At 41.9% G+C, this 27,458-nt stretch overlaps 1 protein-coding gene across 11 annotated transcripts in view; it reads left to right on the top strand.

The window, feature by feature from the left end:
* The window catches only part of sema4ba (sema domain, immunoglobulin domain (Ig), transmembrane domain (TM) and short cytoplasmic domain, (semaphorin) 4Ba), a 455,853-nt gene that overhangs the window by 407,126 nt on the left and 21,269 nt on the right, over positions 1 to 27,458 (top strand). For all 11 annotated transcript variants that reach the window (XM_072278297.1, XM_072278293.1, XM_072278298.1 and 8 more), the window contains 3 exons: positions 957 to 1,099; positions 10,372 to 10,553; positions 19,015 to 19,165. In XM_072278297.1, the coding sequence (XP_072134398.1) occupies positions 957 to 1,099; positions 10,372 to 10,553; positions 19,015 to 19,165 (476 nt within the window). The remainder of the gene's footprint in view (positions 1 to 956; positions 1,100 to 10,371; positions 10,554 to 19,014; positions 19,166 to 27,458) is intronic.

The following is a 27,458-nucleotide window of genomic DNA, read 5'->3' as shown; positions in this document are numbered from 1 at the left end:
GTGCAGTTGGAGAGAGAGTTGGCACAGAGCAATGGGATGTTGGAGCATTGTAATTCTCTGTGTAGAGAAAAGAATCTCTGTTCACCAAACATTCCTTCTCATTAACCTTCCACCTTCCGAATCCACCCCCAAAATTCAAATAAGTATTCAAGTATTCAAATAAGTATCAAAATTCAAATATGTTTCAACAGAGGAATGTTAAAGATTTACATATGTTTGTAATTTCAGGAAGTTTCAAGTTTATTTCTTGCGTTCAATTATCATAAAATTTACTGGAGGTTTCACTGTGTTCAGCTGATCAACCTAATGCATTAATCTGCCTCTAGACAAACAATGGAGTTATTTTAAACTAGGTTTACATGAAAATAATGAAAGGGTGCTCCGTATCGTAGTTGCATTCACTCAATTAATTGGATAATGCAATAACTCACTGGTTCCAGTTCTCGCAAACAGTTGGAATTCAAGGGCAGTAGGCTCTGATCACTGCAGCAAGTGCTCCTGCATTTCCCCTTTGGATGAATTATTGTTGTAATAATACAGAAATCATCATTATGTTTCTGCATGTCCTGGATCTACGAGTCAAGCTCGGTGTTAATTGGAGCAGGTTTCCCTAGATGTGTACAGATCTATTGCAGTTCCAGTTTCATTCAGGAACTTTAAACCCGATCCCTTTAGTGTGTAGAAGATTATACGCTATTGAACTCCAACTGGGGTGAAATATTCCATGGAAATCTACACATCTGCTGCTTGACGTTTAAGCAAATCTCTTAAAAAAAAACAAAAGCCCATCTCAGTCAGTTTTGTGGATGGACTTTGTGCTTCAGCGAAGAAATGTCAAAGATTGAACTGTGGAAAGAATTGTTACTTTAAATGTTAACTTCATTTGAAGTTTTGTACATAATTCATGAACAAGAGCGTTTCTTTTAAAGCCATTAATTTACTTACCTGACTTATAGATCCAGCATTTGTTGGCTCGAAGTTCATTCAGGAGAATCCTGGGAAGGATGATGGAAAAATCTATTTCTTCTTCAGTGAAACTGGCAAAGAATTTGACTTTTTTGATACTACAATTGTTTCACGGATAGCCCGAATCTGTAAGGTAGGCTCATTCAGGTGTTGATGGTGGGTAGGGAGTAGTGTCTTCTTATTTCTGATGTTTGGTAAAAAAATATGTTTTATGTAATGACCCTTTGTTGTTATTAAAGCCTTGAGAATTGTATGATTCTCTTCTAATTTGTGCCAATTGTATAAAGATCTTCTTATGTCAAGATGTGACAGGTATGGGTCAGCAGTATGGGGGCATGGTAGTTTAGCTGTTAGCACTATGGTTTTACAGTGCCAGTGATCACCAATTGGGGTTCAGATCATGCCATTATCTTTAAGGAGTTTGTATGTTGGTCTCCTCTGGGTGCTGTGGTTTCCTTCCACATTCCAAAGATGTTCAGTTAAGGTTAGCAATTAGTGGGCATGCTCTGTTGGCACCAGAAGCGTGGTGAAGCTTGTGGGCTACCCCCAGCACAATGCTTGCTGATTTGACTTCATGCAAGCAAAACATTTCACTGCATGTTTGGATGCTTCGACGTGCATGTGACAAATGAAGCTAATCCTTTGTTAGTTGCCTGTGATGAAGTCAGAGAGATAACCAGCCTGACCAAACCAAGGTTCCCACATCATCAGCTGTTAGATGCTTTGCACCATATCAAGTGTGTGCTTTACATCAAGTCATACAGCATTGGAATCTTCTTCGAGGATCTCCACCTTGTCATGGTGGAGAGACTTGTGAGTTCCTGAGATACCAAGGGCGATGCCGCCTGGAGTTTAGCCATCTGGCACTTAGCTCCTGGTTTACCCATGGCAGAAAGGTCAAGGGGGAGGTTCCGGACAAGGAGCGATCTAACCAAATACTCGCGGAGCTGGCAGAAGATGATGACACAGCACAATGGCCGTGAAAGTGGAGGAAGGCTGCATCAGTGGCAGTGCAGGGTCACCAGCCGTGGTGCATCCCTTGCCACTGGGCCCCCAAACCAATCTCTCAAGGACCATCTGGTGACTGTCCATGCATCAGCCTCCCCACATTAAACAAAGTCATGCACAGGCGTTCTCCACTAAGGGAATCCACCCTACCTGGATATGTGGGTCCCAGACTGGCCCCTGCAGCCTCCTGAGAACCCACCAACAGACAACCCCTCAGGAGAACATTGTACTCGACTCGAGTGATCATGCTACTACTACCACAGTGTAGAAACAGGCCCTTTGGCCCACTGTGTCTGGCACCGATTTGCACTAATCCTACATCAATTTAATTTCGGAGGATTTGGCAGGAATATGGACTATTCCTATCAACCCCTCCCACACTAGATTTATGTAGGATTAGTGCAAATGGGTACCAGACACAGTGGGCCAAAGGGACAGGAACATGGACCATTCCTATCAACTTCTCCCAGACCTACACTAAACAATCAGAGGTATTCCTCTGGAAGCAAGGCCTGAGAAATTAGAGACAAAATACACTCTATAGAAGCATGCACATTTACCAAATGGTGTAACTTCAAATATATGGTTAGTTACCATTGGAAGTTCTCTAATTCAATGATCAGGTTTGAGAGCATCTGGGAAGATGTGGCTTTTAGACTGTTCAACAACCCCAGCAAATCTTTCATTAGAGCTGTGAGATATTGAAAGCAAATGTTAATGGATCTGAATAAATAGGGAGTTTTATTGACTTCTAACAGTGTTTCCAGAGAGGGAATAGAAAGAGATGAATTTATAATTGTTGAAGGTGAACTGATGGGGATCAGAACTACAAGTAGATGACACTTTAATGGGAGTAAAAGGCAATCTTAATCCTCAGAAGATCGTGTTCAGTGATGTAGATCTGTAGATAGCCTCTAATTAGAGACAGTTTCTGATTGATTGGTTGATTGATGGCTAAAGTGATGCAAGTCATAGCAATATCTTCAACTACACAGTGAGTGGTGTACAGATCCTGAGGTATATTTCTGTTACCAATTCTTGCTGTGATTACTAGATGTATAATTACTCATTAATACAAGGAGTCATAATTTTAAGGTGACTGGAGGAATGTATAGTTCAAAGTATATTATTGAAGTATATACATGACACCATATACAACCCTGAGATTCATTTTCTTGTGGGTATTCACAGTGAATTTAATGAAAGACTGTCCCCAAGAGGACAGTCAAAGAACCAAACTGCAAAAGGCAACAAACGGTACAAAGCCAAAAGAGGGAAAAAATAAGGAATTAATGTTGAGAAAATGAAATGTAGAGTCCTTGAAAGTGAGTCCAAAGGTTGTGGGGATGGTGAGCTGGGGGAATGTCAGAGGTAGGGTTTTTACATGGAGAGCGCTGGGTGCGTGGAATGCACTGCCAGAGGTGGTGGTAGAGGTAGATACATTAGGGGCATTTAAGAGATTCTTAGGCTACGTCCACACTAGACTGGATAATTTTGAAAACGTCGGTTTCGAGTAAAAACGACAGGCGTCCATGCTAGGCATTTTTCAAAATATCTCTGTCCACATTAACATGGATATTTGGGCGAATCTACTCCTACTGGGCATGCACAGACACATCTACAGAAAACAAGCGAAGAGGAAACGGTATAATATTTATGTTTCCGCGGCAGCGTTGTGCTATTTCCATTGGTCAAAAACTAGAGTACCAACAACAACAGCGAAAGAAAGTTTTTAACAATGTCTTCAAGGAATACAAAGAAAACCTCCACTGGAAAAAGCAGACCGGACCTCTTCGTTTAGACAGACAATGAAGTCGAGCTGTTTCTGCGAGTTACAAATGACTACAAAGTCAGCAAAGCAGTGGAGAATGTGGAGATGTTTAACTCCAAACAAGCTATTAACGTAGACAATAAAGTAAACAACACATGCATGAAGCCGTCCTCTACCCAAGATCAACAAGAGAGTGGAATCTCCTGCCGCCAGACCTGCGCAGTATTTCTGACATTAATATTTTTAAAGATAGACTCAATCAAATCAATTTAGGGGATCTAATTAAAAAAGCTAATTTTACAATTTAACTCTCACGCCGTTCACACTGACTGCGCGTTATAACAGCCGTCTGGCAGTGCTTGCGCAGTACCAAGCAGAAGCAGAAAAAACGTTGTTGTGGTGTTGTCGTGACAGCATTCTTAAATATCTCTGTTTACCCCGTCCACAGTACAACGCGCAACAATCGTTTTCAAACTTACACACTCTGGAGAGTGTTTTAGAAAAGCTTCGTTTTCGGGGGATGAAAACGCCGTTTCAATGTGGATGGAGGGTCAAAACGAAGAGAAAAAGCTTTGTTTTCAAAATTATCCGGTGTAGTGCGGACGTAGCCTAAGATAGGCGCGTGGATGATAGAAAATTGGAGTGCTATATAAGAGGGAAGGTTTAGATTGATTGTGGGCCAAACTTCCTGTATTGTGCTGTAGTGTTCCACGTTCTGTGTACAATGGACCCATATTAAATGTAATAAGTCAGAAATCAAGACTGAAAGCAATGGAAAGTATTCAGTGTGTTGGAGATTATCAACAGAGATAGGAAGACCCAACTCAGTGTAGTTGATCTCCCTTATATGTTGTAACAGTGATTGAAGCACCAACATTCTGAAAAAGGACTCAACTAGCCCCTCCCAGTTATAACAGAGCTAGCGCCTGGCCACCCACCCAACATGTGACTGTTGAGCTTGGAGTGACAGAAACAGAATAAGAAAATAGGGGCTACACACACAAAATACTGTTGGAACTTTGCAGGTCTGGTAGGAGGTAACAGTCCATGTTTCAGACCGAGACTCTTCATCAGGATTGGAAAGGAGCGGGGAAGAAACCAGAATAAGAAGGTGGGGGAAGACGAAGGAGTACAAGCTGGCAGGTGATAGGTGAAACCAGGTAATGGGGAAGGTGGGTGGGTGGGGGAGGGCAGACGAAGTAAGAAGCTGGGAAGTGATAGGTGGAAGATGTAAATGGCTGAAGAAGAAGGACTCTGATAGGAGGGGACAGTGGACATTGGAAGAAAGAGAAGGAGGAGGGGCACCAGAAGGAAGTGATGGACTGATGAGAAGGGGTAAGAGGGGAGGCAGAATGGGGAATGGAAAAAGAGAGAAGCGGGCGAGCGAGAAATGACCAGACATGAGTGAAATTGATGTTCCAGCAATCAGGTTGGGGGCTACCCAGAGAAATAAAAGGTGTTGCTTCTCTAGCCTAAGGGTGGCCTCATCGTGACCATAGAGAAGTCCATAGACCGACATGTCGGAATGGGAATGGAATGTAGAATTACAATAGATGGTCACTGGGAAATCCCGCCTTTCGTGGTGGTTGGAGCAATGATGCTTGATGAAGACGTTCCCTAATCTACATCAGGTCTTCCTGATGCAGAGGAGGCTGTGCTGCTGGCCACAGTAGACAAACCCAACAGACTCGCAAGTGACGTGTCGCCTCACCTGGAAGGACTGTCTGGGGGGCAAAATTGTTGTGAAGAAGGAGGTGTAGGAGCAAGGGGAGCACTTGTCTCACTTGCAGGGATAAGCACCAAGAGGGAGATCAGTTAGGAGGGATAAGTGGAAAAGGGATTCATGTAGTGGAATAGGTTTTCTGAGGATATCCCTAATGATAACCCAGCTAAAAGTTAACATTCAAAGAGTTAAGACATTAGGTTTGGATTGTTCAATTTCTCAGCTTTATTTTCTAAGTATCAGTTAATCTCATTATAAAAATCTAATGAAGAACTAATTATATCATTTAGAAATTGTCACTGCAGGAAGTAAAAATAACAGTAACTCATAAAAACAATTTGGTGAGAAGTCATTCAAGAAGGTATTCAGTTGCTAGAATGAGATTGGGCAGTATTATTCAGTTTTAGCAACAGTGAACTAGATCTATAACCGGGGAAAGAAAGGGTAAAGCAGATTGGTGAAGACTGGGGAGATAGAATAAAAGTAGATTTGCCCAATAGGAGGCTAGAAATGGCACAGGAGCAATGTGCTGTGGGCGTCCTTTCTGATGAAACTGGGACTAATTACAAACAGCGGCAGATTGCACAGTGAGCGATTCAAACAAATAGTGGCTCTTATTTTATCATCCATGGGAATATTTAATCATCCATGTAAAAAGTGGAAAGGACAGGGAACAAAGTTTGTAGAAACTTTATAGGTTGCTGTGTACTTTAGATTGAGTGAGTCAGTTAGTTGTCAGTTTAAGTTTCGTTGTTCCAAATCCAGAATACATTTAGAGAAGTTAATTCAATAATTCAAAATAAAGATATACTAACCTAGCTTTCACATCTCATAAAGACCATAAGACATAAGATAGAGAGCAGAATTAGGCCACTCAGTCCAACGAGTTTTCTCTACCATTCAATCAAAGCTGATTTTTTTCAACTCCATTCTCCAATCTCCTCCCCAAAACCATTAATCTTCTTACCATTGAAGAACCCACCCATTTCTGCTTTAAATATTCCTAATGACTTGGCCTCCGCAGGCCTCTGTGACAACAAATTCCATAGACTTACCACCATCTGGCTGAAGAAATTCCTTCACATCTTAGTATTAAAGGGATATCCCTGTATTCTAAAGCTGTGCCCTCATATCCTAGGCTCTCCTACTAATGGAAACTACCTCTCCACATCCACTCTCTCCAAGTCTTTCACTGGCTAGTAGGTTTCCATTAGTAAGAGAGTCTAGGAAGGTCTTAAAATCTCCTTTAACCCTCAAAAGCCAAGAATCAGCAGGTTTTCGAAATATGAAAGAAAAACAAAAAATGTTCCCATTAGTCCTTCTCTGTTAAAAGATCCTCAGTGAAGAGTTTTAATTAAAAAAAACTCTTCATATGAAAAGGGACCCTACAGTAGATTAACCTGGAAGCACCTGAAGATGTTCTGGGAGACATTTATAAATGGTTAGGTTAAGTTGTTTTCCGATCTTGGCAATTTACTTGCAAACGTTTTGTCACCATTGGAGGAGACATCAGCAGCGCACTGATGATGTCTCCTCACATGGTGACAAAATGTTTTCAAGTAAATTGCCAACATTGGAGCACAACTCAACCCAACTATCAACCTCCCATGCTACATATCTTCTAAATTATATTTGTAAGTGCTTCAGGATTGGTCTTGATGCTAAAGTGTTGAATATAGACCGGGGTAGGCAACCTTTTTGCCTCTGTGGGCTGGATCGCGTATTAATGAGGTGGGCCAGATAAATGCCAAAAAAATCTTGAAGTATGGGAATTATCCATTTAAATACATCTAGTTATGTTTTGCCTCAAAGTAATGAATAACACATGCTAGAAAATCATTTGTGCTTAAGGTTGCCTACCCCAATATAGACAGTAGGAACAAATGCTGTGAAGCTTAAAGAAGAACAACCTAGAAGAAGATTGCTTCACTGGCCACTGGCCAACTCTAAAGTTGGTTTCTTCCTAATAACATATAAGAAGAACTTAGCTATCTTTTTAAGGCCTGCTGATGTGCAAATGGCAGCTCTGTTTGTGCCTTTCAGGGTAGGGTACTTACCAGAACATTTCCCACTCTACAAAAGCCATTCTGAAATTGTGGATATCACAGCAGTGAAGTTCTGAACTGTCCATGATGGAGTTCCATAGTACTCCTGCAATGTGACTGCCTCTGCTGCGTCACCTTTATCCTCTCACTACTCATTGGATTATACTCTGGAATTTAGAAGGCTGAGAGGGGATCTTATTGAAACATAAAAGATTATTAAGGGATTAGACACGCTGCAGGCAGGAAACATGTTCCCGGTGATGGGTGAGTCCAGAACCAGAGGCCACAGTTTAAGAATTAGGGGTAGGCCATTTAGAACGGAGTTGAGGGAAAACTTTTTCACCCAGAGAGTGGTGGATATATGGAATGCTCTGCCCCAGAAGGCTGTGGAGGCCAAGTCTCTGGATGCTTTCAAGAAAGAGATGGATAGAGCTCTTAAAGATAGTGGAATCGAAGGTTATGGGGATAAGGCAGGAACTGGATACTGATAGTGGATGGTCAGCCATGATCACCATGAATGGCGGTGCTGGCTCGAAGGGCCGAATGGTCTACTTCTGCACCTATTGTCTATTGTCTATTGATTCTGCTAACGTCCCTTCCCCACTAGTTATCTCCCAACCTTTGGGAATGTTTATTGGCCTGGCCGTTTTCACCACTGGTCACCAGACCATAGCCTTCTTCTGCACAGTCATTCTAATCCAATCTATGGCTCAGTCTTCCATTCCCAAACTCAGTGGATAATTTGCACATTTCAAAGAAGGGCTTGATGTTATCATTAGTCTTCTCCATTATTCTGTAGTTGAAGTTGAAGATTAGATCAAAAAGCTTTGGTCCCTGTTTTACTTTTCCAGTTGCCATGACCTTGTAATATTCACAGTAAACGTGTTATCTAAGTGACTGAGTTGCACTGTCTTATTTAATTATGCTGTTCTACAGCATATCTCACCTGGTAGGCAGTAAGAATCACAGAGAAGTAATTTATCTGGTGGATCAATCAGCCGGACTCTGTCACTCTCATTAGTTGCTGTTCGCTACCTCAGAAAGCTTTGTCATTTTCATTGGCATTATTGATCAAAATAATAGCTAACTAAAAAAAATTCATGCTTAGCATGAGGCGCCATTATACATTGATGTAATAATCACAGGAGCTCGTCAGTGACAAATTGCCATTGCTTAAATTGCCACCATTGATTTTTTTTTTCCCTGAGCTGCATTAACATTTACAGCATCATCCTGTTCTTAATGAAAATAAATGAGAATCTGGTTTGGGGATGGAGGAGGTGATGGTCTGGTTACAGAGAATCATTATTTTGCAAAGTACAAAATGGAAGAAGGCAGAATAATGGTTGGAAATTGTGCTTCAGGAAGATTGCTCGACCTGAAACGTTTCACTGTTTTTCTGTCTCCATTGTTGCTGTCTGCAGTATTTTGTTTCTTGACGTGTTTCCGAACCGTGAGCCAAGTGAAAGTCTTGGCTGATGCTGCCTGACCTGCTGAAGTGTTTTCTAGAACATTCTGTTTTCATTCAGGCAATTTTTCTACATGCACAGCTGGGCAGTTGTTTGGTACCTTCGCAGAGGTTCATTGTTGCTGGGCCCATTCTTAATTTTAAATTGGACGTCTTTTGTTAGCCAAGATTAATATGGTAAACAGAAGAAAGGCCTCTGTTAAGGTTAGGTCACCAATCAGCTGTGGCAGCAAATTCATCTACTTCAGTTCCAGTATTCCAAAGTAACGAGTTTTGATGCAAATAAAATTTGTGTTTCAGCTCATTTACGCAAGTAGTGCATGTGAGCTCAATTTCAACATTTAAAAGAAGTTTGGATGGGTACATGGATGGTAGGGGTATAGAGGGCTATGGTCCCAGTGCAGGTCGATGGGAGAAGGCAGTTTAAGTGGTTCAGCATGGACTGGATGGTCCAAAGGGCCTGTTTCTGAACTTTACTTCTTTTTGACTCCATGTTTGTCATCATACATGTTTACTGTTCAACTTTTAGTCACAGGAAGAAGAAAAACATAGAAGTAGGCCACTCAGCCATTGAGTCCATGCTGACAATTAACGACCCATTACACTAATGCTGTCTGTCTAGGTACCATATCTGATGCAGACTTTGGTGACCATGGTTTTCCATATAGATCTATCCTTCGTTTTTTGGATGACTTCCATTTCCTCGATGTGTAGTCACCTGGCTATGCTTTTGATGTACATAAGCCGAGGTCTTCCTCTAGGTTTACTCCCCTCGATCTTTCCAGAGAGTATGAGTTTTTCTAATTCATCTTTCTGCATGATGTGACCTAGGAATCTGAGTTGTCTTTCTCTTATTGTTTGTATGAGTGATTGAATGCTACCATATGTTAATTCTTCATCTCCCCATGATCCTACCACTCACCAGAGCACCAGGGGCAAGTTAACCAACCAAACCACACATCTTTGGAATGTGGGGAAAATCTGGAGAAATACACGGAGGAAATCCATCTGGTCACAGGGAGAATGTACAAACTCCACACACATAAGACTCAAGGCCAGGACTGAACCTGGGTCATTATTGGTGCTGTCAGGCAGCAGTTCAACTAGCTGCACCATTGTACAAACTCTTATCTCTTTGCCAATTATTTGTGTAACTGATCCTGGTTTGTGTTACTGGAGTCAATCAGTCCAGAGGGCAAGCCCGTTGCCTGGTTAGATTGCAAGTGAGGTCCCAGCTGTTGAAGGGTGTTCTATTTTTAAGATGGTGTTGCAAAATATTTGAGAATATTGTATTTCTAAATCTTTGCTCAGCTGTGTTGTGATGGTCAGCAGTGTTATATTCTGTTGAAATCTCTGTTGTATAAGCACCATCAATAAAATCTTTCCACAGGGGGATATAGGAGGTGAGCGCGTACTCCAGAAAAGGTGGACAACATTCCTCAAAGCCCAGCTGTTCTGCTCACTCCCAGATGACGGATTCCCATTTAATGTTATCCAGGATATGTTTGTTCTGTCTCCAGGAAAAGGAAATTGGAAAAACACAACCTTCTACGGAGCATTTACTTCCCAGTGGTATGTGAAATTGTACAAAAATTCAAATTGTTTGCGCTCAGCTCTCCGGTCAGATCAGGACCTCCTGAATTTATGTTGTTTTTTGATAAAATTCTGATTTTCAAAGCATTCCTTTGATTATTACAATCTTAAGGTCGACTTTAGATTTGAACTTCAGTGAATATGTATTATCTCTACAACTTCCCTAATTCTCACGCATAGCAGTTAGAGAGATAATACCAGGAGTACCTCATTGGTATATACACTCAGTGCCCTGAAACATCAGCTGTTAATTCCGTCCATAGATGCTGCCTGACTTGCTGAGTTTCTCCAGCATTTGAGTTGCTCAAGATTTCCAAAATCTGCAGAATCTCTTGTGTTTATAACATTTTCTGTTCTGTCTTCTGGGACTTCACCTGTGACTAAAGATGATGCAACAATCTCATTTAAACCCCCATTACTTCCTCTCTTGGCTGTCTCAATAACCTAAGATGGATCCCATCAGGCCATGGGGTTTTTATCCACTTTAATGTTGTTAAAGGGCCCCAATACCTCTTCCTTGATACTGTATCAAGGTAAAATTGGAAAATTGGTCAACTATTGTCACATGTACTCAGTGGCCACTTTATTAGGTACACCCGCTTGTCAATGCAAAATTTAATCAACCAATCATGTGGCAGCAATTCAATGCATAATAGGATGCGGACGTGGTCAAGAGGTTCAGTTGAGTTGGGAGGGTGGGACAAGCTATGAAGTAGAGTCAACCTTTTTGAGTTACTTTTGGCTGAAGAGGAAGGGAGAGATGATGTAACTGAAAGACCCTATTGGCTAGTCTGAAATGGACACCAAAGAGGGAGCGACACGTTGTTTAAAGTGAGTGGCAGTGAAGGAGTGAATGACACATGTTTTTGGCTACAGGTGGTTTCCAGCACATCAGGATATTTTGTGCCATATCCCCATTGTTTAATTCTTCATTTTGGATTATCTTTCAAGATTCAAAAAACGTTATTGTCATCCTAACCGTACATCAGCTCTGCAGGGCAGAATGAGACAGTGTTTCTCAGGAGTAGTGCAATCATAACATAACAAACGCAACACTAAATAATAAACATAACAATAAATAGTAAAACACAACAGCCACATGTCAGTTAAAATCAGTTATAAGTGTGCAGTGCAAGTTAAAAGTGTCCAAAGCAGAGTCAGGTAGAGCAGCTATTTAGCAGTCTGACTGCCTGTGGGAGGAAGCTGTTTAGTAGCCTTGCGGTTTTAGTTTTGATGCTCCTGCAACGTTTGCCTAATGGCAGAAGAACAAACAGTTCATGGAGAGGGTGTGAGGGGTCTTTAATGATGTACCGTGTCTTCTGGAGGCATCGACTCTGAAAGAGGTCTTGGACAGAAGGTAGGGAGACCCCAATAACCTTCTCTGCTCCCCTAACCACCCTCTGCAAGGCTTTTTTGTCGACAGCATCTTGATTATGAATTGCAGCAAATGACTTGGCCGGTAATTTGGAGGGGAGGAGACCACACTTCAGTTGTTGCTGCTGTTCTCAGGCTGTCAAGGAATTAATTCCAGGACATCCTCTTGGTTCAGTACTACTTTAAAGTGTGATAAGTTCTTGGAGCACTTAATGATACTGGATTCAGTTTTATGTTTGGAAAATGATATTAAGAAAGGTAATGTACCTTTAAGTTGGGCTGAACTTAAAAAACAGAAGAAAAGAAAGAGGTTCAGTTGTTGTTCAGACCAAATGTCAGAATGGGGAAAAATGTGATCTAAGTGACTTTGATCATGGAATGGTTTGATTATTGAAGAAACTGCTGATCTCCTGGGATTTTCATGCACAATAATCTCTATGATTTGTAGAGAATGATGTAGAAAACAAAATAAAATCCATTGAGCAGAAGTTCTGTGGGTGAAAGCACCTTGTTAATGAGAGAAGTCAGAGGAGAATGCCCAGCATACACCCTGTGGCCACTTTATTAGGTACAGGATACTTGTACCAAGAATTTGGATCATGTAATCACATAATGCCACCTAATTGTGCACTACATGGAGAGCAAACTGCAAGTTTCACATGGTTTGTGATTTTCCTCTCGGATTGCCCAGGCTTCTGGCATGCTGTGTGCAGAGCAACCCTGCCATGTAGTGACCTCCAATGGAGTGCAGTCCAAGACCAGGATACCACTTCCATTATCTTCTGACTGTAAATATAATACTTTTATTATTTAAAAGTACATATTTTTAAAATGCATACATAATTAAAATGAATAAATAATTTAACCTTTAAAGCTATTTTCCAGCCTAGTTAATCCAGTAAAATGGTGCCATTATGTGGTGACTCATTATGTGCAGCTCTAGTGGGAATCATCAAATAATCCCATTACAACTACTACGGCTAAAATCTGCAGTCACAGCCATGGCTGCTTCAGTAAACAGTGTTGTTTTAATAGGTTTACAAAATCTATTGCACGTACAATCTCTGGAAAATAAAACTGAAGACCTGAGAAGAAGATTGCTGTACTAGAGGGACATCAGGGACTGCTGTGTACTTTACTTCATGGAAATATGTCTCACACCTGTAATTTTGGACGCAGTGCTGCAGCCCCATTGCTTCACCATTCTCCACAAAGACAGGACAGCTCTGTCTTTTAAAGGCAGAGGAGGAGGAATTACGCTTTATGATTAACCCATTGTGATGCACAGTTGTGGCAGTTCTGCTCACCTGACCCAGAGTATTAGCGGTCAAATGTCATCCATTTTTTCTGCCGAGGGAGTTTTCTGCCATCATCCTGGTAGAAGTGTACATACCACCACAGGCCAACGTCAGGCAGGTACTGGAGGAGCTGAGCAACATAATCAGCAGGGATGAAACTGCACACTCTGATGCCTTCTCTATAATTGTGGGAGATTTCAATTAGCTTGAAGTCGCCGAACAACTACCAATAACATATCATCTGTGGAAGCAGAGGAGCCGACACGCTTGACCACTGTTATACTACCAAGAACGCTTACTGTACCATCCCACGCCCGCACTTCAGGAAGTCCAACAGCCTGGCTGCATTTCTACATCCAGTGTATAGGCAGAGAGTAAAGACTGCAGCACCAGTGGTGAGGACCAAGAAGGTATGGTTAAGGGAGGTGGCGAAAAGCTTACAAGACTACTTTGAGTTAGTGAACTGGACAATATTCAGGAATTCACCTTCAAGTCAGAATGAATATGCCACAATTCTCATTGATTTTATCAAAGTTCAAAATTCAAAGTAAATTTATTATCAAAGTCCATACTGTATATGTAACCATTAACAACCCTGAGATTCATTTTCTTGTACTCGTACTCATTAAATCCAAGAAACATGATAGAATCAATGAAAAACTGCACCCAAAAGGATGGACAAACAACAAATTGGAAAGAAGTCAACAAACTGTGCAAATGTAAACAAAAAATAGGAATAATAATAAATAAGCAACAAAATATAAAGAACATGAGATGAAGAGTCCTTGAAAGTATATAGGTTACGGTAACAGTTCAATGATGGGGCAAGTGAAGTTGAAAGAAATGATCTTATCTGGTTCAAGAGCCTGATGGCTGAGGGGTAATAATTGTTCCTGAACCTGGTGGTGTGAGTCCTGAGGCTCTTGTATCTTATTCCTGATGGTAGCAGCAAGAAGACAGCATGACCTGGGTGGTGTGGGTGGCTGATGATGGATGCTGCTTTCTTGCAACAATGTTCCATGTAGTTGTGCTGAATGGTGGAGAGGTCTTTACCCGTGACGGACTGGGATGTACCCACTGATTTTTATAGGATTTTCTATTCGAGCACATTGGTGTTTCTATACCAGTCTGTGATGCAAAGATTCAATATACTGTCCACTACACATCTACAGAAGTTTGTCATGTTGAATCTTTGCAAACTTCTGAGGAAGTAGAGGCACTGCCATGCTTTCTCCATAATTGCACTTATGTGCTGGGCCCAGAACAGATCCTCTAAAATAATAACACTAAGAAATTTAAAATTGAAAACCCTCTCCACCTGTAATCCCCCAATGAGTACTGGCTCATGGATCTTCAATTTCCTTCTCCTGAAGTTAATAACCAAATTGCTGGCCTTGCTGACATTGAGTGAAAGGTTGTTGTTATGACATCACTGATTCATCACCACCTTTGGTTCAGCAAACTTAAATATGGCATTGGAACTGTGCTTAGCCTCACAGCCATAAGTATAAAGCGAGAAGCACAGGGGGGCGATAAGCACACAGCCTTGTAGTGCATCTTTGCTGGTCAACATTGTGGAGGAGATGTTTTTGCCAATCTGAACTGATTGTGGTCTGCAAGTGAGGAAATTGAGGATCCAATTGCACAAGGAGTTATTGAGGCCTGGGCCGTGAAGCTTATTAATTAGTTTTGAGGGGATAATATTATTGGATGCTGAGCTGTGGTTGATAAAGAGCATCCTGATGTATGCATCTTTGCTGTTTAGATGTTTCAAAATTTCAAAGCACCTTTATTATCAATGAATGTATACATTATACAACCGTGAGATTTGTTTACTTACAGGTAGCCACAAAGCAAGAAACCAGAAAGAACCCAATTAAAAAAAATAATTTAAACAAATGATGTTTCCAGAGTTGAGTGAGCAGCCAATGAAGTGGCACCTGCTGTGGACCTGTTGTGCTGTTAGGCAATTGCAGGAGTTGATAAGTTTCATCATCACCAAACTCTCAAAACACTTCATCACAGTGGGTGTAAGTGCTTCTGAATGATAATTGTTAAGGCAGGTTACCACATTCTTCCTAGGCACCGGTATAATTGAAGCCTGTGTAGGTTCCTCAGACTGTGTGGATTAGTGTGTACCTTTGAGAACATACTGGACATACCCAAACCAAAAACTTTGGATGAACCAGGAGATTCAGAGTATGCTGAGGGCTAGATCTGTGGCATTGAACACTGGTGATCCAGAACTACCCAAGAAGTCTAGGTATGAACTAATGAAGGCTATTTTAAGGGCTAAAAAACAATTCCAGTTGAGGGTAGAGATAGAATTGGATGCACTTCAGCTCTGGCAGTGTTTACAGGCCATTAGTTCCTACAAAGCGAGACCTAACATCATGAATAGCTGTGATGCTTCACTCCCAGATGAACTCAACAGCTTTAATGAATAGTTTGAAAGGGAGAAAAAAACTACATCTGTGTGAATCCATACAGCACCTAATGACCCAGTGACCTCTGTCTTGGGGGCCGATGACAGAACATCTTTCAAGAGTGTGAACCCTCACAAGATGTTAGGTCCTGATGGTGCCATTGGAAGGGCTCTGAAAACTGTGCCAACTGGTTGGGGGGAGTGCTCAAGAACATCTTCAATTTCTCACCAGTGCAGTCAGATGTTCCCTCCTGCTTCAAAGGGTGATAATCATACCAGTGCCCAAGAAGAGCAAGGTGAGTTGCCTCAACAACTATTGCCCAGTGGCATGCACATCTACTGTGATGAAGTGCTTTCAGAGGTTGGTCATGGCTATTATCAACTCTGCATAAGCAAGGACCTGGACCCACTGCAATTTGCCTATCGCCATAATCAGCCTACAGCAAATGCAATCTCACTGGCTGTCCGCTCGGACTTGGATGACCTGGACGATAGTAATACCTATGTCAGGCTGCTGTTTATTACCTACAGTTCACACCAACAATCATACCCTCAGTTCTAATCAAAGAGCTCCAAAACTGGGCCTCTGTCGTCGTCCCCACCCCCGCCACTGGATCCTTGACTTCCTCATCACGAGACCACAGTGTGTGCAGATCATAAATTGTATCTCCTCCTTGCTGACAAACCACATGAATGCATGCTTAGCCCACAGCTCTTCTCTCTCTGCACCCATGATTGTATGCCTAGACACAATTTAAAGACCATCCATAGATTTGCTGACGACACATCTACTGGCAAAATTTCAAATGCTGATGAGGAAATGTACAGGAGCATGACAGATCAGCTGCCTGAGTGGTGTCGCTGCAACAACCTTGCACCCAGTGTCAGTAAGACCAAGGAACTGCTTGTGGATTTCAGGAAGGAGAAGTTGAGGGAACACACATCGAGAAATCAAAAGTGGAAGGGGTGAGCAGCTTGAAGTTCCTGGCTGTCAGCACCTCTGAGGATCTATCGTGAGCCCAACATATTGATGCAAATACAAAGAAATTCTTATTTCATAAAGAGTTTGAGGATAGTTTGTATGTATCCAAACATACTCACAAATTTCTACAGATGTACTGTGGAGAGCATTCTAACTGGTTGCATCACCACATAGCATGGGGGGGCCACCGCATAGAATTGGAAAAGTCTGCAGAATGTTGTAAACTCTGCCAGCTCCATCTGGGGCACTAGCCTCCCCAGCATCCAGAACACCTTAAAGAGCTGATGCCTCAAAAAGGCAGCATTCATCATTAAGAACTCCACTCCCCACCCCGCCCCAAATCACCCAGGACATACCCACTTCTTATTGCTACCATCAAGGAGGAGGTACAGGAGCCTGAAGATACACGTTCAATATTTCAAAAGCAGATTCTTCCCCTCTACCTTCAGATTTCTGAATGAACGATAAACCTATGAACACTACCTCAGTATTTTTCCTCTCTTTTTTGCATTACTTATTTAATGTGTGTGTATATATATAAATTAGCATACACTGAGTGGCACAACAAAGTTGCAGGAATTGTGTACAGGAACATCTGCACATCTGCACTTACTATGGATTGGACATTCCCAAGTCCAAATGGGAAACACCCAAAAGCTAGGAGAGAATGACAGAGCTGAGATCCTGTGGGACTTCCAAATACAGACTGATAAGTAAGTACTGGCCAACCAGCCAGACATGGTAATACTGCAAAAGGAACAGAAGAAAGCAATGGTAATAGGTGTGGCAATCCTGAATGACAATAACATCAGGAAGAAAATATGAGAAGCTGGAGAAATACCAGGACTTGAAAGAGAGGATAGAAAGGATGTGGAAGGTTAAAGCCAGAGTAATCTGGCTTTAGGAGCACTTGGAGCTGAGACACCTGAACTGGTAGAGTGGCTGCAACAGATCCCGGGAACAACATCTGAGATCTCCGTCCAGAAGAACAGCAAGGATGCTGCACCAAACCCTCAAGTTCCCAGGCCTCTGGCAGAGGACCAGAGATTGAGGGGAAAAATACACATATGCACCACCCATAAGGGGTGTGAAAAACAATTATATATATATTGCACACAAATTATACGAGGGGTGATTGATAAGTTCGTGACCTAAAGTAGAAGGAGTCAATTTTAGAAAACCTAGCTGTGACGAAGGCCCGTCACTAACTGCGGACAGCACATGGCGCACTCGGTAAAACACTCATCCCCAGCAGTAATAGTGACTGGGTCTGAAACAGAGCTGCTGCATGGAGCTGTCTCATATCGAGGCAGCAGCAACCTGCACAAGTGTGCTGCTGGTGGAGGATACCATCTTTAATTGGATAATTGAGTTAATTAGCTTTTGGTTGGTCTAGGGGGAGGGGCTTAGCAGTTATAAGCCTCAGGTTACCAAGGCTTTGTGGTTAGTTTTCTTTGGTGTTTAGTCTGACGGTGGAGATGAGTTATTAACTTCAAACTTTCTGCATAATCACTCAAAGAGTTGAACTGCACGTGCATGTAACGAGAGCTGTATAACTCATGTCCTTCTACCCTAGGCCACAAACTTATCAATCACCCCTGCTGTAGACCACTTTCTAGAGGTCCAAGACGCCGACTTCTACAAAGAAGGGATCGGTATGCTCCATGACCGCTGGACTAAGTGTGTAAATGTAGGAGGGGACTATGTTGAAAAATAAATGTGCTAGGTTTTCTAAAATTGACGCCGTCTACCTTAGGCCACGAACTTATCAATCACCCCTCGTATATTTATATGTACATTATATTGTAAATTATAGTTTTTATTAGTCAGTATTGCAATGTATTGCTGCCTCAAAACAACAATATGCCAGTGAGATTAAGCCTGATTCTGATTGTAATTCTGAGTCTATTGAGCTTAAGCAATACTTCCTTTAAAAATACAAAGGGGCAGGAGAGAAATGACACTCCTTGCATCTCGTAAAATTAGTAGTTGTTTCTATCATTTTGCTGGTTTAGACTTTGTATTTAACGCTGTGACTTGATTAGAGCTTTCTATTCAGTGCAGTAACATATATACCATTGGAGAGAGATTAGCTTTATTTGTCATATGTATATCAAAACATTCAGTGAAATGTGTTATTTGCATAGAACCAAATCAGCGAGGTTTGTGCTGGACAGCCCACAAGTCCAGAGCTAACATAGCATAACCACAAAACTTGCAAACTCTCACTGTACATCTTTGGAATATAGGAGGAAACCAGAGCACCCGGAGGAAACACACACATTCACCACAGCAGGATTAGATTGTCAGAAGTGGGGAAAGAATTGCATGCTTAAACTGATCTGCTGGTTCTCCTCTCAGGTATAAAGGTGGTGCAGCCTCTTCCGCTGTTTGTGCTTTCTCCATGGCTGATGTCACGAGAGCCTTTGCTGGAAGGTACATGGAGGTGAACCGTGAAACACAGCACTGGTATCCATATAACCAGAATCCCCCAGAGCCAAGACCAGGTGCTGTAAGTATCACTCATGACAGGGTCTTTAGAGGAGTACGTTGGCTTTTTAATGACTGAAAAACTTTCTTGTTTTGCCACGGTCTTAGCTCCAATTTCAATTTGGAATATTTGTTAATTTGCTGTTCACTTATAAAGTTCTTGTGAAAGGCAGCCACTTCCAGTTCACACTGCTGACATTGATCACGAGAACCAAAAGCAGAAGGGGGCTGTTCTGCCTGTCCTTCCTTTGAATAAGATTATTGCTGATCTTTCACCTCAGTGCCACTTCCTTGCGCTAACCCCACATATTTTGATTTCCTTAATAACCAAAAATCTAGCAGTCTGTGTCTTCAGTGTACTCAATGACTGAGACATTGTTGATAAAGACTGCAAAGAACTTTACATAGAACAGTCTAGCACAGAAACAGGTTCTTCAGCCCCTGACATTGTGCTGAACTAACTAAACTACTGATATCCAATAAAACAAATTCCTTCTGCCTGAACATGGTCCATATCCTTCCGTTCTCTGCATATTTATGTGTCTATCTAAGAAATTCTTAAACATCCCTACTGTCTCTGTCTTCAGCACCATCATTCCTGGCAGTGCATTCCAGGGACCCACCACATTCTGTGTAAAAAAAAAGCTGGCCCATCTATTTTGAACTTTCCCCCTTCACGTTAAAGGCATGCTCTTTAGTATGAGATATCATCTGTTTACTCTATACCTCTCATCATTTTATAAACTCCTCAGTTCTGTGAACCTTTTTTTTCTAGAGATTGGCTTTATTGTCACACTTGCATTGAAACATCAGAACATATAGTTTGTCGTCGTCATTTGCGTCAATGGCCAACACAGTCCAAGGATGTGCTGGGGGCAGCCCGCATGTGTCGCTATGCTTCCAGGGGCAAAAGAGTATGCCCATAACTTACTAATCCTTCTGTCTTGGGAATGCAGAATGAAAATGGAGCACCTGGAGGAACATACAAACTCCTTAAGGACAACATAGGACTTGAACCTGGGTCACTGGGACTGTAAAGCATTACACTAACCACTACGCTATTGTGCCACCCCACAGTAACTTGTTCTTATCTCCACCCTGAAGGGCCACATTCTGACCTCGAGACTGTCATCTCTGGTTCTGAATCGCTCAATGAGGGGAAATATATGTGAACTCTGCACCTACTCCACAACATCCCTTAAGAATATTATATAGTTCAGTGAGAAGTTCTGTTCTTACGAACTGAATAGATAAACCCACCATCCCAAAGACCAATCAGTTGAACCTTCCCTGCAATCTTTCTATTAGAAGTATATCCTTCTACGGATAGGGGGAACTGACTTGTGCAGAGTTTTCCAGAGTGTCATCAGGGCTGTATGTAATTGGAGCTGGATAACTTTCCTCTTGTACATGATTTATAACCATCTATTTGATCCCTGCTTTACAAATACTCTGGGCCTCCATAAATCCTCCTTGCAGAGAATTCCAAAGGTTCATTCATACTGGGTGAAGAAATTTCACACCTTAGACTGAATGCCCAATTGCTTATTTTGAAACCTTCACTATTTGTTCTGGGTGTCCCAGTCAGTGGTGTCATCGTTCCTTCTACCGCGTCAAGTCCCATTTAAAAAAAGTGTACTTTCCATTGTGAGTTCACCTCTCTTCTATACCCAAGTCTGCTTAATCTCCCCATGCAGGGTGCACACTCTTAGTCACAGCGCAGTCCAGTGATCATTGTGATTGACCTTCATTGCACCACTGCAGTCCTGAAGAAAAGACCATTGTTGAAAATGTGTGTTCATCCTCTGCGGTGTGGTTCCTGTCTTCTTGTTCTTTCTCAGTTTGGGAAGCTGCTTTCCTATCCCATTCCAGCTTCCTTTCCCGCTCAAACCTCTCGACGTATGTATTGGGCAATATCTGACCAAAAAAAAATTTCTCTGTTCCCATGATATGAATGACAAGCACCCACTTCCCCATGGGGATCAGTGACGCATGTTTGTGCAGTTTGATACTGTCCGCACTATGATGTTTTGACAGGGCCATATCTGGGTAAATGAGCTATTCTTTACCTAAGAGGCTCATTAGCTGCTTGAAGGGTGGGTGTAGAGAATGTGTTACAACTGTCCGCTTCCTGTCACTTCCTATTGATAAACTCATGGAGCATGTAATGACTAGCTGGAGAAATGGCTCTTACCCCTGATTTTCACTGACTACAAGGGAAAAACAAAAAAAAAACATAACCTCAGATCTTGTCACAATTTATACACCCACAGCTTGGGTGCTGGTGCCAGAGCAGCAAAAATGGATTTACCTCAGGACATCAGTGATTTCTTAGAGAAAATTGCATTACTCCTCAGAAACATTGTAGCCCGAGTAAATCATTCAATCCTTCAGGCCTGGTTCGTTGATCAATTCAGTCACGGCTTCTCTGTCTATCAATTCCAAGATTGTAGGAGCTATTCAATGCAGTGGTCCCCAATCTCCGAGCCGCGGACCGATACCGGGCCGCGAAGCATGCAGGGGTGCAGCGGTAGCTGGAGCGCACCCAGCACATCTTTAAGAAAAAAGCCGAAATAAACAAGCTAATTAATTAGGTGCCACCCGGCATGTAAATGTCGGCCCAGATCAGAGACGATTGCTGATTTCACTTGCTCTACGTGATGTTCACTCCTCTTTCCAGGGCGCTGGAGCCGTTAGCTGTTCCATTGTTTGGTCAATTTAAACGCCAGCCCAGACAGGCTGAAAAGACAGGGCTGTCAGGATCGAGGTGACATGTTGAATCTACACAAATTTCTAATAAAGTATAGGTGCTGCTGTGCTTTCTTTGTAATGACAGTTACGTGCTGGTCCCAGGACAGATGCTCTGACACTTTTCAGAGAGAGAAACATCGATCCTTAATGCCAAAGAATTTAAAGTTTTTGACCCGCTCCACCTCAGTTCCTGTAATGAAGACTGGCTTCTGGGCAGCACCTAATTAATTAGCTTGTTTATTTCGGCTTTTTTCTTAAAGATGTGCTGGGTGCGCTCCAGCTACCGCTGCACCCCTGCATGCTTTGCGGCCCGGTATCAGTCCGCGGCCCGGAGGTTGGGGACAACTGATTTAATGGACAGCTCTTCCTCCAAGACATAGAGAAGGGAGAGTGGTCCATTAGCTCCAGGTGGGAAAACATTCACATTAATGTCACAATTAAAAAGGGATAATCTGCTCTATGAAATAGTAGTTAAATTTAACAACATTGCTAATTCCCATTGTGAGTCGTGTTGTTTGTGGGAACCCTTTTACTCAGCTCTTTGAGTAGATGGAACAAGTTACTGCTTTCCACACTTCAGCTTCCAGAGTCCAGACAGCTGGTTAATTATTAAAATTTGCAGCCAAGTGTCTCAGCAGTAGTAGAAAAACCAGAGCAAATGTGTTTAAGTTATTTCTGTGAGTACTGCGCTTTTATTATGTACTTACTGTCTTCATGATGACATATAGCACTTCTAGTTCTCCAGAACCATTCCAGAATAAAGATCCACAATCTCTTCAACTGCCTCTTTCAGAACCCTGGGGTGTAGTCTATCTGGTCCAGGTGACATATCTACCTTCAGATCTTTCAGTTTTCCAAGCACCTTCTCCTCAGTAATAGCAATTATACTCATTTCTGCCCCCTGACACTCTCAAATTTCTGGTATACTGCAAATGCCTTCCACAGTAAAGACTGATGCAAAATACTTATTAAGTTCACCCCCATTTCATTGACCCTCATTATTAACTCTCCAGCAGTCTGATATCTGCTCTCGGCTCTCTTTTTCTCTCAATATAAAAGTATTTTTCATATCCTCTTTTATATATTGGCTAGGTTATCTTCATATTTCATCTTTTCTCTCCTTATAGCTTATTTGGTTGCCCTCTGGTGGTTTTCAAAAGCTTGCCAATCCTCTGACTTCCCACTACTTTTTGCTAAATTAAATGCCCTCTTTTTTGGTTTTATGCTTTCTTTGACTTCCTTTGCCAGCCATTCTAACGTCATCCTCCATTTAGAATATCTCTTTATGCTGTGCCTTCCGAATTGCTCCTAGAAACTCCAGCCATTGCTGTTCTACCATCATCCCTTCTAATCACTTTTGGCCACCTCCTCTCTCATGCCTCTATAATTCCCTTTACTCCACTGTAATACTGATGTATATATGACTTTAGCTTCTAGCTCTCAAACTTCAGGGTGAATTGTGTCATTTTATGATCACTACCTACTAAGGGCTCCTTTACCTGCCAGTCTCTTAACTGCGCTACAAGATCATCTACCTTATTCCTTATACTGTGCGCATTCTGCCTGTTCGTCCTCACATTCTCGCTACACACTGCATCTACTAGTATACCAACAGCGCCATCCTCAACCCTATCACACCACTTCTCTTCCCCCGCCAGATCAGTTTAAAACCCTCCCCAACAGCTCTAGCAAACCTAGCTGCAAGAATATTGGTCCCTATAGGGCTCAGGTGTAACCCATCCTTTTTGTACAGGTTGTACCTTACTCAGAAAAGGTCCCAGTGATCTAGAAATCTAAAACTCGGCCCCCTGCACCAGTTCCTCAATCATGTATTCATCTGCCAAATCATCTAATTCACTGGCACGTGTCTCCGGGAGCAATCCAGAGATTGCGACTCTGAAGATCCTGTTTTCCAATATAACTCCCTATATTCTCTCCTCAGGATATCCTCCCTTTTACTACCTATGTTGATGGTACCAGAATGTACCATGATTTCCGGCTGCTCACTCTCCCCCTTTAAAATGCTGTGGAGACATCCCTGACCCTGGCACCCAGGAGACAAGATACCATCTTGGTATCTCTTTCATGCCCACAGAATCTCCTCTTAACTGTGAAAATGAATCCCCTAACACTACTGCACTCTTCCGCACAACTGTATGACTGTTGATAGTGTGTTTACATCCTAGCTCTAGAGGAACGCTGTTTCATTGAGCTTTATTCATGAACTGAATAATTAAACTTGAACTTCAACACTTTTCTCCCCCTTTCCCTTCTGAGACACAGAAGTCATACTCAGTTTCATAGACCTGGTCACTGTGCTTTCCTCTTGATAGGTTGTTCCCCCTCCCCAATAGTATTGAAAGTGGCATACTTATTATTGAGAGGTATGGACACAGGAGTACTCTGCACTGGTTGTCTATTCCCACCTCAACAGTCACCCAGTTATACGTGTCCTGCAACTTAGGGGTGAACTACCTCCCTGTAGCTCATATCTATCACCTCCTCGTTCTCCCCATATGAATCAAGGGTCATCGAGCTTCACCTCCAGTTCCTTAACATCGTCTCTAATAAACTGAAAGTCGATGTACTTCATGCAGATGTAACTATCAGGTAGAATGGATGTGTCCCAGAGTTTCCCACATCTCACTCAAAGAACATACCACTAATCTTGGACCCATTCTCACAGCAGTAGCTATGTACTAATAAACAAAAAAAAGAGAAAAAAAATCTTATTAGAAATTTACATAGCGCCTCCGCCAGTTCTGGCCTAAGCCTGGTGTGCCAAAGCCTGACCACTCTAAGACTGTCCACTCACAAAATTGCAACTCCTACGATGGCTACTCCACTTCCGCTTCACTTCTTTTTATTGGCCCTTGCCAAGTGCCGACCAGACTGTTACGATTGCAGCGCACCAAAAAATCCAAAAAACCCCTGAGTTCTTTTCAAACTTTGCGTCACCTCAGCCATACAAGCAACTGCTTGTTTCAAACGCTGGAAACATTCTGCAGATTACCGATTGTGAAGACAAATTACGGAACATTGTGATGAATTCTATTAAGTGGCAATGTGCTATTTATCTAAGCTTTGTGCTGTCCTCGCTCAGCAACAACCAGAGAAGGAATGAACTTTTAAAGCCTCATTTTAAAGCCAAATGCAACATATTTGTAGCATAGATGGCGCTGCATTGTAAGAAATATGACAGTTAATTTTACCTTCAGTTGTTGATTCCTACAAATTGGAATACAAGGATAACCAACTGTGTGGCTGTGGAAGGTAGAGGGATAAACATTGTCCAAGATAGCAGTGAGAAATGGGTCAGCTAAACTCTACCTGTTCAAATTGCTGCTGTAACTGGATAAACAAAGAACATAAACATAAATTTTGAGGGTGTTTCTGCTGTTAGTGAGAAAACCATGCTCATACAAAGTACAGCGCTGTTAGATTGCAAATGTCACACCACTCCAAGAAGGGAGGGAGATAAAAAGCAGGAAATTATAGGCCAGTTCACCTGACTTTTGGTTGGGAAGATGTTGGAGTCCATTATTAAGAATGAAGTTCCGGGATACCTGGAGGCACATGATAAAATTGGCAGAAGTTAGCATGGTTTCCTTAAGGGGAAATCTTGCCTAACAAATCTGTTGCAATCATTTGAGGAAATAACAGGCAGGATAGATAAAAGAGAGTCAGTAGATGTTGTTTACTTGGAATTTCCAAAGGTCTTTGACAAGGTGCCACACACGAGACTGCTAAACAAGATAAGAGCCCATGGTATTACAGGAAAGATACTAGCATAGACAGAAGACTGGCTGACTGACAGGAGTCAAGAGTGGGAATAAAGGAGACCTTTTCTTGTTGGCTGCTGGTGACTAGCGGTAATCCACACTGATCGGTGTTGAGACTGCTTCTTTTCACAGTAATTGCCAGTGGTTTGGATGACAGTATTGATGGCTTTGTGGCCAAGTTTGCCAATGATATGAAGATAGGCAGAAGGGCAGGTAACGTTGAGGAAACAAGGAGTCTGCAGAAGCACTTAGATCAGGAAAATGGGTAAAGAAGTGGCGGGTGGAATACAGTAACAGAAAGTGTACGGCAATTTGGTTGAAGGAATAAAGGCATAGACTTTTTTCTAAATGGGGAGCAAATTCAGAGATCAGAGGGGCAAAGGGATTTGGCAGTGCTTGTGCAGGATTCCCTAAATGTTAACTTGCTGGTTGAGGAAGGTAAATTTGATATTAGCATTAATTTTAGGATGACTAGAATATAAGAGCAAGGATGTAATACTGAGATTTTATAAAGCATTGGCAAGACCACACTTGGAATATTGTGAGCAGTTTTGGGCCCCTTATCTAAGAAGAGATGTGCTGGCATTGAGGAGGGTCCAGAGGAGGTTCAGGAGAATGATTCCAGGAATGAAAGGGTTAATGAGGGGTGTTTGATGGCTCTGGGCCTGTACTCACTGTAGTTTGGAAGAATGAGAGAGGATTTTATTGAAAACTTGAATATTGAAAGGCCTAGTTGGAGTGAACATAGAGATGGAAGATTCTAGGACCGAAGGAAACGGCCTCAAAATATAAGGACGTCATCTTAGAACAGAGATGCGGAGGAATTTCTTTAGTCAGAGAGTGGTGAATGTGAAATTCAATGCCATAGATGTCATTTGGTTTTTTCAAAGTGGAGGTTGATAGGTTCTTGATTTGTCAGGGCATCAACAGTTTCAGAGAGAAGGCAGGAGAATCAGGTTGAGAGGGATAATAAATCAGCCATGATGGAAGAGAAGAGCAGACTCAATGGGCCAAATGGCCTAATTCTGCTCCTATGCCTTATGAACTAACAAGTTGTTTTTGTTATTTTCAGAAAATTCATAGTAATTGAAGCTGACAATTAAAATATGAATTCTTTTGTTGATCTCTAGGTAGAATGTTGATGCAAGACAATTTAAAAAATCACCTTCGAAACGCTTGAAATTCATTCATGCACTTGAGAAAAGCTCAGGTCTATTTTTGCAAACATTTGAGAATGTCAGTAAATATCTACACCCTTGAATGAGAGATTGATCAGTGGAGTACTCTCTGTCCACTCCACTCCACTCCTGAGTGCCTGATGATTTGGCATCCATTTAAGTGGCTTGTTCCTTATTTGCAAACATTTGAGAGACTGGGAGAGCATAACGTAATACAATACAGCTGGTATATATGAATGCCAAAATCTTCTAAAGGCTATTCTTTTCAAGTGTCCGATAAATTTTAATTGGCACACTGAAGTCTTGTTGAAAAGTGATTTTCTGCTTGGGTCTGGTTCATCTCAACCATAAAGTGGAGGATGGAACACGAATTGCCTGTTTGGCTTCGAAAATGGAAGCATAGGTAGCTGGTCCTCATTGGCGAGTTCTCAGGTTCGAATGGGAGTTACGACCTGGTTTGGAGTTTCACAAATTTATGGTCTTTAACTTGGAATTGATGTAACTTAACACAAACTCTAATGTGAAGAGCCTGTTTTCACACTGTGTGACTCCATGATTCTGTGAGGAGTTGTACATTGGTGAGACTCGACCTAAATTGTGGGAC

Source organism: Mobula birostris, chromosome 14 (assembly GCF_030028105.1).
Source record: "Mobula birostris isolate sMobBir1 chromosome 14, sMobBir1.hap1, whole genome shotgun sequence".
NCBI classification, from domain to species: Eukaryota; Metazoa; Chordata; class Chondrichthyes; order Myliobatiformes; family Myliobatidae; genus Mobula; species Mobula birostris.
This window is presented reverse-complemented; position numbering and strand designations above follow the sequence as displayed.